Here is a 13,159-nt window from a genome sequence, read left to right as displayed (position 1 = left end):
TCACATGTACATCGAAACACACAGTGAAATGCATCTTTTGTGTAGAGTGTTCTGGGGGCAGCCTGCAAGTGTCGCCATGCTTCCGGTGCCAACATGGCATGCCCAAAACTTCCTAACCCGTACGTCTTTGGAAAGGGAGGAAACCGGAGCACCCGGAGGAAACCCACGCAGACACGGGCAGAACGTACAAACTCCTTACAGACAGTGACCGGAATTGAACCCAGTGCCTGCCCACCAGTCTTTCAACGTTGCTGGGTCTAATTTCCTACCCAGCAGCACTGTAGGAGCAGACCCTTTACCAGAAGGACTGCAGCATTCAAGACAGCAGCTCACCACTACCTTCTCAAGGGTAACTAGGGATTAAATGCCGGCCTTGCCATCAATACCCACACCCTTGTAAATGTAAATAAAGTCACTGAGAATCTGGCTGGTGGACGGTTGGCACCATTTAAGCTATTGAATTGTTCCACTTGAACAAAGCTTTGCTCTTTGATGTGGAGCTACTGTTACTGACACTGGTGATTTTGAAAGGGCAGGTGTTGCCATGGAAGCAAAATGTACATGACACTCTATGATGTGTGCAAAGGAACGACACATTGACTGAGCTGGTGAGTCATGTCACCTGTCACAACTGGTGTGATGGATTAATTATTTTTATCCTTGTTTTAATTTTTTTAAGTGGTTATCATAAGTGCTGGAATAAACTCATTCTAAAACAGCAACCATTGAGGCTTCTTTTTGTGACCGCCTACAGCATATTGCAACATTGGAACACAGCCCCCTGCTGCCACTGAAAATTTTGGTTAAATTCCATCATTAACTCTTATTATTTATTTCAGCGCCACAGGTCGGGAGGTTTTTGACTGGATTCTGGACCAAGGATACTATTCGGAACGGGATACCAGCAATGTGATCAGACAAGTACTGGAGGCTGTTGCCTATCTGCATTCCCTCAAGATTGTGCACAGAAATCTGAAGGTAACGGATGACTAAATTAACCGGTGTCTCTCACAGTCCTGTACTAAATTGGGTTTGCATTAAATTGTTTCCGCCAAGTAAGAAGAGCCTCAGCATGACTGCCCCTTTGAGAAGACTTTGCTGACTGTGCCTTTAAGAAATCTTGCCACATTCCAGTAAAATTGATGTTAATGGACATCAAGGGGAAAACACTCCAGTAGTTGGAGTCATACCTTGCACAAAGGAAGATGGTTGTGATTGTTGGGAGTCAGTCTTTCCAGTCCCAGGACATCACTGCAGGAGTTCCTTGGGTCACTGCTCATGCCCATCATCTTTAGTTGCTTCATCAATGCCCTTCCTTCCATCGTAAGGTCAGGTGATCACTGATGATTGCACAATGTTCAGTTCCAATTTCTCAGCAATTGAAGCAGTGGGAACAAGCTTGATGCAAAATGAGAGCAACATTCAGGCAGGTACTGATGTGGGAATTAGCATTCATGACTGTCAACTACAAGAGAAGACGTAACCACCTAGCATTCAATGACATTGCCATTACCCAGTCTCCCACATCCTGGAGGTCACCATTGACCAGAGGCACAGCTGGTCCAGCAGCAGAAACCCCGTGGCTACAGGAGCAAGTCAGAGGTTGGGTATCCTTTATTGAGTGACTCAACTTCTGAGACCCCAAGGCCTTTTGATCTGGCTCAAGGCACAAGCCAGCAATGTGAAGGAATATTCTCCACTTACCTGAATGAATGCACCTCCAACAACTCTCAAGGAACTCAGCAGCATCCAGGACAACGCAGTCCATTTGATTGGCACCCCATTCACCACCCCTAGACATTCACTCCCTCTACCACAGGCACACCGTAGCTGCAGTGTGCACCATCTACAAAGTGCACTGCAGTTACTCACTTAGGCTTCTCCATCAGCAACCCACCCAAACCCATGACCTTTACACCAAGAAGGGCAAAGGCAGCAGATGCATGGGAACACCACCAGCTACAGGTTCCCCATCGATTTGCACACCATCCTGACTTGGAACTGCCTAGCCAGCCCTTCATCATTGCTGGGTCTGATTCCTGGAGCCTCCTACCTAATAGCAATGTGGGAGCACTTTTACTAGAAGCACTGCAGTAGTTGAAGGCAATTGACCTCCACTTTCTCAAGGGCAGTTAGGGATAGGCAATAAATGCTGGCCTTGCTGATGGTGCCTAGTCCCTAAAATATGAACACTTAAAAAAATTCAGAGATATGGCTTTAAATTCCACTACAGCTGTGGAAAATTTTAAATTCAGTTAGTTAAAGAAATGTGTAATAAAAAGCCATTATCAGAAATGGTGAGCATTATCTTTAAAAGTCCATATGGTTCACTAATATCCTACAGGGAAGGAAGTAGCTCTATGAATCCATGACCCTGTGAAATCCACTGTCCTTACCTGATCTGACCTATGTGTGAGTCCAGACTCAGTTGTGATCGCCAGAGAAAGCAGTTGAGGCGGGTATGATATCGACATTTAAAAGACATTTGGATAAGTATATGGATAGGAAAGGTTTAGAGGCACCTTGGTCAGCATAAACAAGTTGAGCCGAAGGGCCTGTTTCCATGCTGTATTACTCTGACTCCATGACTCTCAGGGGCTTCTGAAATGGCCTGGTTACCCAATCAAGTTCAAAGTCAAAGTTGAGTTTATTGTCACATGAACAAGTACATGTACCACAGGCACATAGCATCAGCTGAAGAGATGGGTATTAAGCAGTGAATTAAAAAAAAATGAATCCCCTTTGATGGAGCCTCACAATGAGTAATCCTTTAAGATGAATATTAACATCAACTTTCTATTTGTAGATTTTTTTCCCAATTATTTTTATATGTGGTAGGTGTTGATGACTGAGAGAGATTGGCAGGTTGCCAAACCCACGGTTAGAGAGATTTAATGACATCATTGAAGATGTTTATCTTGAAACTTTCAGCAAATGTTTGAGCCACGCATTTTTTCTTTTTGTTTTTATTCAGACCATCAGCTGTACTTCTGCTCAAAGCTCTTCCAAGCCAATCTGCACTGGCATCAGAACATTCATGATTTAAACAAAAGCATTCAAAATATAACCAGCTCAACAAGCAGGAGCTCCATATGTCTACACAACAAGTGCTATGACTAGCTCTTTAAATCTCACTCTTCTGCATAAACAGGAGCTCCATATGCTTTGCACGATGACAATGCATGAGCCTTAACCCGTGCCTTGCTGAACAAGCACTGCACAATATACACTGTGGCCCAGAATATTTGATTCCATTTCTCAGTTGCAGGATCTCTGAGAAGCCACCATTTATTAAATGAGTCACTTGCAAGGTCATTTCAGATGGGATTAAAAATTTACCACATAGTTGTTGGATTTCCTGAGCTAAAGGACATTAGAATATGAGAAAAAGAGGCTAGACAAGGCCATTTAGCCCTTCTAGTCTACTCTGCCATTCATAAACTTCATCACTGGTGTTCTACCAGGTTCTATTTTCCAGCACTCTCACCAAATCCCTTAATATCCAGAAGTCTATCAGTCCCTGTTTTAAATTAACCCCTTTGACTGACCCCCCATGTCCTTCTGAGGTAGAAAATTCCAAAGGTTCATCACCCTTTGAGTGAAGAAATTTTTCCTCGTCTCAGTTCTAAATGACCAACTCCTTATTCTCAAACTGTACCTCCTGGTTTGAGACTCGTCCTTCAAGGCAAGCATCTTGCTGTTCCAAGCCCTATGGATTACAGTCCCTGTCTACTTAACCTCTCCTCACACAACACACCCACCATCTCTGGAACCAGTCTGATAAATCTCTGCTGCACTCCCCCCAAGATCAAGTACATCCTTTCTTAGTTAAGGAGACCAAAGCTGTGCAGGGTGTTCCAGATCTGACCCCACAAAGGCCCCATACGATTGCAATAAGATTTCCCAACTCTTGCATTCAAAGCCTCTCACGATAAGCCTACCATACCATTTGCCCTCTTTCTCACTTGCTATACCCACGTGTTAGCCTTCGGTGACTTGTGTGTAAACACATCAAAGACACCTTAAACATCAATATCATGCAGTCTCTCACCATTTAACAAATATTCTGCTTTTCTAGAATTGGAATTGGAATTGGAATTGGTTTATTATTGTCACTTGTACCGAGGTACAGTGAAAAACTTGTCTTGCATACCGTTCATACAGATCAATTCATTACACAGTGCGTTGAGATAGTACAAGCGAAAACAATAACAGAGTGCAGAATAAGGTGTAACAGTTACAGAGAAAGTGCAGTGGGGGCAGACAATAAAGTGCAAGACCATAATGAGGTAGATCATGAGGGCAAAAGTCCATCTTATTGTACTAGGGCACCATTCAATAGTCTAATAGCCGCAGGGTAGAAGCTGTCCTTGAGCCTGGTGGTACATGCTTTCAGGCTTTTGTATCTTCTACCTAGTGGGAGGGGGAGGAAGAGAGAATATCTGGAGTGGATGGGGGTCTTTGATTATGTTGGCTGCTCGACCGAGGCAGCAAGAAGTGTAGACAGAGTCCATGGAGGGAAGGCTGGTTTCCATGATGTGCTGAGCTGTGTCCACAACTCTCTGCAATTTCTTGCGCTCTCGGGCAAAGCAGTTGCTGTACCAAGCCGTGATGCATCCAGATAGGATGCTTTCTATGGTGCATCAATAAAAATTGGTGAGGGTCAAAGGGGACATGCTAAATTTCTTTGGCCTCCTGAGGAAGTAGAGGTGCTGGTGAGCTTTCTTGGCCATGGTGTCTGCGTGGTTGGACCAGGGCAGGCTGTTGGTGATGTTCACTCCTAGCAACCTGAAGCTTTCAACCCTCTTGATCTCAGCACCGTTGATGTAAACAGGAATTTCTTGGCTACTATTCTTTTGACTAGTAGATCCTTCAGTTCCTCATTCTTGAAATGATGCATGATTAATGTACAAACTAGGATTGTAGAGAGTGCAGAGGAGATTTACCACGATGCTGCCTGGATTAGAGAGCATGTCTCGTAAGGATAGGTTGAGCGAGCTAGGCCTTTTCTCTTTGGAGAGAAGGAGGATGAGAGGTGACTTGATAGAGGTGTACGAGATGATAAGAGGCATAGATTGAGTGGCCAGTCAGAGACTTTTCCCAGGGTGACAATGGCTAACATGAGGGGACATAATTTTAAGGCGACTGGAGGAAGGTATAAGGGGGATGTCAGGGGTAAGTTTTTTACACAGAGTGGTGGGTGCGTGGAACATACCGCCGGCAGAGATTGTGGGGGCAGATACATTAGGACACTTAAGAGACTCTTAGATAGGCACATGAATGATAGAAAAATGGATGGCTCTGTGGGAGGGAAGGGTTCGATAGATCTGAGAGCAGGATAAAATGTCGGCACAACATCGTGGACCAAAGGGCCTGTACTGTGCTGTAATGTTCTATGTTCTAGGATTTTCAAAATAATCCATCATTATCAATCAGTAATCACAGCGATATTAATTATTTATTGAAAAAGAATCTGCAGAATCTGAAAATCTGAAATAAAAACAGAAATGCTCAAGATCTTCAGGAAATCCGAAGAAGGGTCATCAACGTGAAACATTAACTCAGTTTCCTGCTCCACGAATACTGCTAGGCCTGCTCAGTATCTCGAGCATCTTCTACTTTTATTCTATTCTGGATTGTTCTCAATTCATTTAAATTCATTTGCCTTTCTAGTACTTTAATTCCTGTCTCTGGATCAGTAGTCCTCTGCTTTTCTGGTCCAGGAGTTCCAGCAACACAATCTGTTCCAATGAAATGTTGTCAACTGGAAACATTAATTTGCTTCTTCACAGATACATCTTGATTTGCATGTTCTGTTTGTCCAACAACTGAACCACTGTTCCCAAACTGGAGTAACTCACAGCATACATAAACTTTTGTTCAAGTCTCATCTTCAGTTCACACAAATTTGCTCGATAAATTGCTGGAAGTGCAAATGGAGAATACCTGGGACCTTTGGGAATAATGGGGAAAATAGTCTATTGCTTTATGAGATTAAAACTTTTTTTGTTTAGAAAGTTGTGTATCTTTGCAGTTCTTATTCCAGATAATTCATGCTCAGTTGTACTGCCTTCAAGTCTGGCATCAACATGATTTTGGACACAAAAGGACTCAAAAGATATGCAAATTATCTGGGAAAGTGAACTTTAGGAGAATCAGTCATGATCTTACTGAATAGCCTGAAAGACACAAAAAGGTTATCTCAAAAAGATGGGATAAAGAGACAAGAAATTTAATACAAACTTCCACTTCATAAAGTGCCACAGGAAATGTACAGCCTCTTGGACTCTTTAGTTTCATTTGTTCCCTGGGCTGGTGAGAACGCAGGAATTTAAATATCAATAGAAATCTTCTAAGGTTGATAAGTACCAGCCCTGACCTAACTAGAAATCTTCTAAGGTTGTTAAGTACCAGCCCTAACCTAACTAAGTTTAAGTTATTTTAATGGCCCAATTTTAAACTTTCTTGGGACTTAAAAGGGGGTTGAGCTGCCACTAACAGCAGTTTATAGCCATTTGCATTGGCTACAAATCCCTTCCCAAACCCCAACCCCACCCACTCCCCCCAACATCCCTTTCCAAGTACAGACAAAACGGCAGGTTGACTTCACCCAAGGCACACTGATTGCCTTTAATTCGTTGTTATTTTCCCACCAACATTTGGGTCACTCTGATAAGTGCATTCAGGCTTTTAACTCAAAACAAAATACCCATTTCTGTTATTCCTGTGACGTCTTTAACTTGTCAATGTAGTGTTATGTGGTGGCTGTCAAAGCCAAACAGCTGATGTGCATGACATCCAGTGACTACTAATAATAATTGTCCTTTCCCTCTGTCATTTCTGAATCTGTGTTTTCTTCCCCTGCTTCTTTCAGCTGGAGAACTTAGTTTATTTCAATCGCCTAAAAAACTCCAAGATTGTAATAAGCGACTTTCACCTGGCAAAGTTGGAGAATGGGCTGATCAAAGAGCCTTGTGGCACACCGGAGTATCTAGGTGAGACCTCACCGATGAAGGTGCAAAAGATAACAAGAGAGATCTGCATTTACATAGCACCCTTAATCTAATTTTCAGGCCTTTCTTAAGCCTTTTACAACCAATGAAGTAATTTTCAAAGTGTACTCACTTAATTGATAATACAGCAAGTAACTTGGACACATGAACAACAGTGGGATTATAACTTGAGGTTAGCTGAGGTTGTACTAGCCAGGACCAGAGATCACTCTCTTGCTCTTTAGAGCAATCCCATGGGGTCATTGAAATCAGGTTGAAGGAGCAGCTGCCTCACAATGCCAGAGACCCAGGTTGAATCTTGACCTTGGGTGCTGTCTGTGTGGAGTTTGCAGGTTCTCACTGTGATCATGTGGATCTCCTCTGGGCACCCCAGTTTCCTCCCACATCCCAAAGACACTGGTCAGTAGCTTAATTGGCCACAGGTAAATAGCCCCTAATGTGTAGGTATGTGGTAGAATCTGGGGGGAGTTGATGAGCATGGGGGGGAAATAAAAGACGGAATTAATGTAGGATTAGTCTAAATGGATGGTTGGTGGTCAGCATGGACTTGGTGGGCCGAAGGGCCTGTTTCTTGCTGCATCTGGCCCCACGGTTTAGTGCCTCAGCCAGAGGGCTTGTACTGCACTGAAGTGTCAGTCTAGATCTTCAGCAGGAAATCTGAGTTCCTCCCTGATAAAAATTCTCTGTTGCTATGAAGTATCACCATCTCCATCAGCACTGATTCATATAGAGAGGCTCCCTACCATTTAGCTCACTTTTATTTTGGGGGCCTGTCAGTAGTCTTTTATCTACAAAGGATCTCAAGTTAAATTTAACATTGGCTCGAAATGTGCATTATTCTATACACTGTCCTAATCTTCTATAAATTGCTTGGAAAATTCAATCTATTACACAAGTCATTATAGGGGATTTTGATTCGCATTCAGTTTTTTGTGCTGTTACAGTTGAATTTCACTTTCACCACCATCTCTTTTGTTTTGATGTGCTTTATCTCTTTCTATTGGATTTTTACTCCTATGGGATACACAAAAAAATATTCCGGACGTTACTTTGAATTCATCATGTTCCAATTTTCTCTTTCTTAAAACTTCTCAGTAAATGCCTCAATCAAAACCTTGGAGTGGGTGATAAATAGTCACATGTCCAGCACAGGGCTCTATGTACTGGAAGTTTTTATCAGGAATTTGGTTGTGGTGGTCAATAGGCATCATAGGACTTCCCATCCACTAAGCACTAGACCTGAGTTTTGGGTACACACTGCCAGCTTGTCAAGCTCTAAAGATGACCCTGTGAATCCAATTAACTAACGGATAGGCAATATCAGTAATCAGTGTTCACTCATTTGCAAAATGAAGTTAAGAGTCTCAGCAAGTTCCCAGTCAGGATTTAGTGTCATCAGTGTCTCAGATGGCCTCAGAGATAGAAGGTTCTAGGTTCAAGTCTGATTCCAAAGACCTAAACGTGTACATCTCAGCTGACACACGAGCACACTGCAGAGGGAGTGCTACATTGTCAGAGTCTTTCAGGTCGGGCATCAAAACAAAGCCCCATCTGCTTTCTCAGCTGGACATAAAAGATCTGAGGGGGGTACTTTTAAGAACAGGAGAGATTATCAGTGATGTCCTGGACAATATTGATCCTTCAGGTCTACATGCCATGCTGCCATATATGTTTGGTTCCGATGAGGTAAACAAAGGGCAACTGTTTTCATAGCAGAAGGACCAGAGGGCAGAGGTTTCAGAGGATTGGCAAAATAAACATTTGGCATAAAAATAATGTTCTTATGCAATGAGTGGTTAGCAATTGGACTGCATTTTGTAAGTGGATGGAAGAAGTAGATTCATCAAATCATGGACTCATTCAGACCATTGAGACTGAGGCAGCTCCTAATAGAACAAGCCCCTCTGTCCCATTCACTGGCTCTTTGCCCATGGCCCTATAAATTAACTTCCTTCAAGTGCTTATCCAATTTTCTTTTGAAAGCCCTGATTAATTATGTTTCCACCAGCCCTATTTCAGTTCTCACCACTACATCATAATCCCACTGGACTATTTTTGAATGCAGTTCACTGACCTTATTTGCCACACTTGGTTCATTTACACAAGTGGATTCTAAAACTGTTTACCTCCTAGTCTCTCTCATTTGGTTCCTCCTTAACCTTGCTTCACTAACTGACACTCTCACTCCTTTGTGGCCCTTATTCTTCTTTTCTATTACAATGGTCTGGTGCCCACCTCTGCACCAATTTACAAACAAAAATCTCCTTAAGCTTCTTAAGCTCCTGCCGCGCAGGTCAATAGGGTTGTTAAGAAGGCATATGGTGTGTGGGCCTTCATTAGTCAGGGTATTGAGTTCAAGAGCCACGAGGTGATGTTGCAGCTCTATAGATCTCTGGTTAGACCACACTTGGAGCATTGTGTTCAGTTCTGGTTGCCTCATTATAGGAAGGATGTGGAAGCTTTGGAGAGGGTGCAGAGGAGATTTACCAGGATGTTGCCTGGATTGGAGAGCATGTCTTATGAGGATAGGTTGAGTGAGCTAGGGCTTTTCTCTTTGGAGAGAAGGAGGATGAGAGGTGACTTGATAGAGGTGTACAAGATGATAAGAGACATAGATCGAGTGGACAGTCAGAGACTTTTTCCCAGAGCAAAAATGGCTAATAATTTTAAGGTCATTGGAGGAAGGTATAAGGGGGATGTCAGAGGTAAGTATTTTACACAGAGAGTGGTGGGTGCGTGGAACGCACTGCCGGCAGAGGTTGTGGGGGCAGATACATTAGGGACATTTAAGAGACTCTTAGATAGCCACAGGAATGATAGAAAAGTGGAGGGCTATGTGGGAGGGAAGGGTTAGATAGATATTAGAGCAGGATAAAATGTCGGCACAACATCGTGGGCCAAAGGGCCTGTACTGTGCTGTAATGTTCTATGTTCAACAGGAGTTTCAAAAGAGAATTGTATAAATACGTGAAGGAGAATAACTTGCAGAGAAATGGAGAAAAAGCAGCAGAATGGACTAACTAGATTGTTCTTCAAAAGAGCCTGCATAAATTTGATGGGATGAATCTACATCAGAACCTTCTGAATCTGTGGCTCCCAATGTTCTCAGTAATGGACGAGCTGAGGAAAGAATAAAAGGATCATTTGCATCCAAAGAATATTTTCTTAAATGTCAAAGGACGTTAATAAGTGGGAGAATCAAACAATGACAGATTAAATTGTTATCTCTGTCAATGACAACCATTCAGTCCTGGGTTTTAGATAACAGCTAAAAGATAAACAATCACCATCTAAACCATAGGAACTAAATTGTTACACCTACAGTTTACTTTATGAGGTAGCAGATGGTGGATTGCATTGAAAACACATGTTTTTAACATTGTTGCCGTCTGCTTGCTGTGAGATTTCTACTAATTGATTTTTTTTAAAGCAGGATTGTAAGACATAGGACAAAAGATGTTTAAAGCATATCTTATACATCACTTCAAAATAAATTTCAGGGAAACATCCGCATTCTGTGCATTGACTGAGATCTCCCAGCCGCAAGGAGAGTTTAATTGTCGCTTACAGCCCTCAGCAAATAAAGATATACAGAGATGGATAGTGGGGATTAATAAGAAATTTCATGTGATGGTCTTTGTGAAGGTTTGCTGAATTAAATCAGGAACACAAAAAGATAATACTGCATTTGCAGATAATGCCAGAAATACTCAGTAGGTCAAGCAGCACCTGCGGAGGGAAGTGCAGATCTATCACTTCAGGTTAACTACTTTTCATCAGAATTAGAATCAGGTTTATTAGCACTGACGTATGTTGTGAAATTTGTTGTTTTGTGGCAGCAGTACAGTGCAAGACATAAAGACATAAAAATTACTATAAGTTACAAAAATAAATAAATAGTACAAAAGAGGAATAACGAGGTAGTGTTCATGGGCTCATGGACAATTCAGAAATCTGATGGCGGAGGGGAAGAAGCTGTTCCTGAAGCGTTGAGTGTGGGTCTTCAGGCTCCTGTACTTCCTCCCCGATGGTGGTAACGTGAAGAGGGCATGTCCCGGATAGTGAGGGTCCTTAGTGATGGATGCCGCCTTCTAGAGGCACCGCCTCTTGAAGATGTTCTCGATGGTGGGGAGGGTTGTGCCCGTGATGGAGCTGGCTGAGTCTACAACCCTCTGCAGCCTCTTTCAATCCTGCACATTAGAGAATTTCACAGAATCTGGAGTGTTACAACATTGGAAGACTATATCCAGCATTCTCCTTCCTCTGATCTCCTCCATCTCTCACCCTCGATCACTTTTAACCACCATGCACTCCTCCCAATATGACAATCTCTTACCCATCACAATCTTCCCTCTGCCACGATCCCCCACACACTGACTGGATCTCCTACACCCTGCTCCTTCCCCAGCTCCCACGATCACCCTGCAGTGCAACCTCTCCCACCTTCCTCTGCAGTCCAAGGATGTCACAGGCTTCACTGCTCAGCACCTGGCTATTCAATCTGACTGGCTGTACGGTGGGAAATAAGAAAATAAAACATACAAATGTGGCCAATGTTAATATCGGCAATCCAGCTCTTTCTGGGTCACTCACCAGCATTCTGTGGCCCTGTGAACCTTGGACCTTCATGCATTGCAAATGAATTTCTGCACCAACTCTATCCCATCCAACAAAGTTCTGAGATGAGATCAGTTGTTCACACTCTCATGCTAACTGCACATTATCTCTTCGGTAGAACGGGTTGAGGTAGTGTCATAAATGATTCAGCATAAGAAGAGGCTATTTCTGCCATCATGCCTGTGCCAGCCCTTTGAAATTGCTATCCAAGTAATCCCACTCTTTCCCCATGGCTCCACATGTTGTTTTTCTTTTGCATATTTGGCCATTTTCTCTTTAAAAGTTGCTATTGAATCTGCCACTACCACTCTTCCAGGAAGTGACTTAAGGTCACAGCCACTGGCTGTGTTACCTTGGTTCTTCTGCCAGTCTTCTGGATGCCCACTGTACTACTACTGGAGATGCTTTCTCCCTGTTTAGAGAACCATAACATTATAGAATAATTCCAGCACAGAAGGAGGCCATTTGGTCCCTCGAGTCTGTGCTAGCTCCTAGCAGAGCAATCCCATCAGTGCCACTTTCCTGCTCTTTCCTCCTCAGTCTTGCAAATTATTTTCCATCAAGTGCCTGTGTGCACAGGAGCAACACATTCACCGTGCTGGTGAGTCACATCACCCGTCAACACTGGTGTGACGAATTAAATATTTTTATCCTTGCTTTAATTTTTTTTAAATGCCTATTATAAATGCTGGAATGAACTCCTCTTAGAAAGTTAACCATTGCTTCTTTTGGTGGCCATCTGCAGAACTTAGGAACATTAATCATAGAATTTTTATGGCATTGGGGACTGTTCTGCTCCTCAAGACTAGTGGAGCAATTCGATCAGTTCCCCTGCCCCCCTCTTTCCCTATGGTCCTGTTAACTATTTTTCTCTCAATTGCCTGTCTATTTCCCTTTTGAAAGCCCTGACTGACTCTCTTTCCACCACAGGCGATGTGTTCCAGATCATGACCACTTTGTGCCTTCCTTCACAACCACCTGTACGTTCTGCCCAAAGCTTCAAGTTTGCAACCTTAGTCCTTGAACCATCTGAGAATGGAAATGGCTTCTCTCTACCTACCCTGTCTAAACCAGTCACGATCTATGTACTCTATCAAAAGCATCCATAATTTTAATGAATTAATTCTTTTATCAATGTCAATACCTTAAGAGTACTTTGTTAAGTGCAGGGTCCTGAACATATACGCAATTAGTGAGAGAGGGTATTTTTCCCAAATTGCTCGGAGTTTTATGATATGTTTTGTGTCTATTTCCAGCTCCTGAGGTTGTTGGACGACAGAAATATGGACGGCCAGTTGACTGCTGGGCTATTGGAGTGATCATGTACATACTGTACGTACGGCATCACTTGGGCTCATGATTACAGGGGGGATTGGGAAAGTATTTTCATTAGTCTGCTTGCTTTTAGTGTTGACGTGTATAAAACTTGCCAGGGAATCCTTCACAAACTGCAATACCAATATTGCCTGTTTAATTTTGTTTCCAGTCACCCCCCCCCCTCCTTCTATTATTCCCTTTTAGTTTGAATA

The 13,159-nt window shown here is 42.8% G+C and overlaps 1 protein-coding gene across 6 annotated transcripts in view; it reads left to right on the top strand.

The window, feature by feature from the left end:
• LOC127571521 (caM kinase-like vesicle-associated protein) overlaps window positions 1-13,159 on the top strand; it is a 139,817-nt gene that overhangs the window by 114,133 nt on the left and 12,525 nt on the right. For all 6 annotated transcript variants that reach the window (XM_052017958.1, XM_052017957.1, XM_052017962.1 and 3 more), the window contains 3 exons: window positions 840-978; window positions 6,875-6,995; window positions 12,887-12,962. In XM_052017958.1, coding sequence (XP_051873918.1) covers window positions 840-978; window positions 6,875-6,995; window positions 12,887-12,962 — 336 coding nt within the window. The remainder of the gene's footprint in view (window positions 1-839; window positions 979-6,874; window positions 6,996-12,886; window positions 12,963-13,159) is intronic.

Source organism: Pristis pectinata, chromosome 6 (genome assembly GCF_009764475.1).
Source record: "Pristis pectinata isolate sPriPec2 chromosome 6, sPriPec2.1.pri, whole genome shotgun sequence".
Lineage (NCBI taxonomy): Eukaryota > Metazoa > Chordata > Chondrichthyes > Rhinopristiformes > Pristidae > Pristis > Pristis pectinata.
Note: the sequence above shows the minus strand (reverse complement) of the source record. Positions and strands in the feature narration are given on the sequence as shown.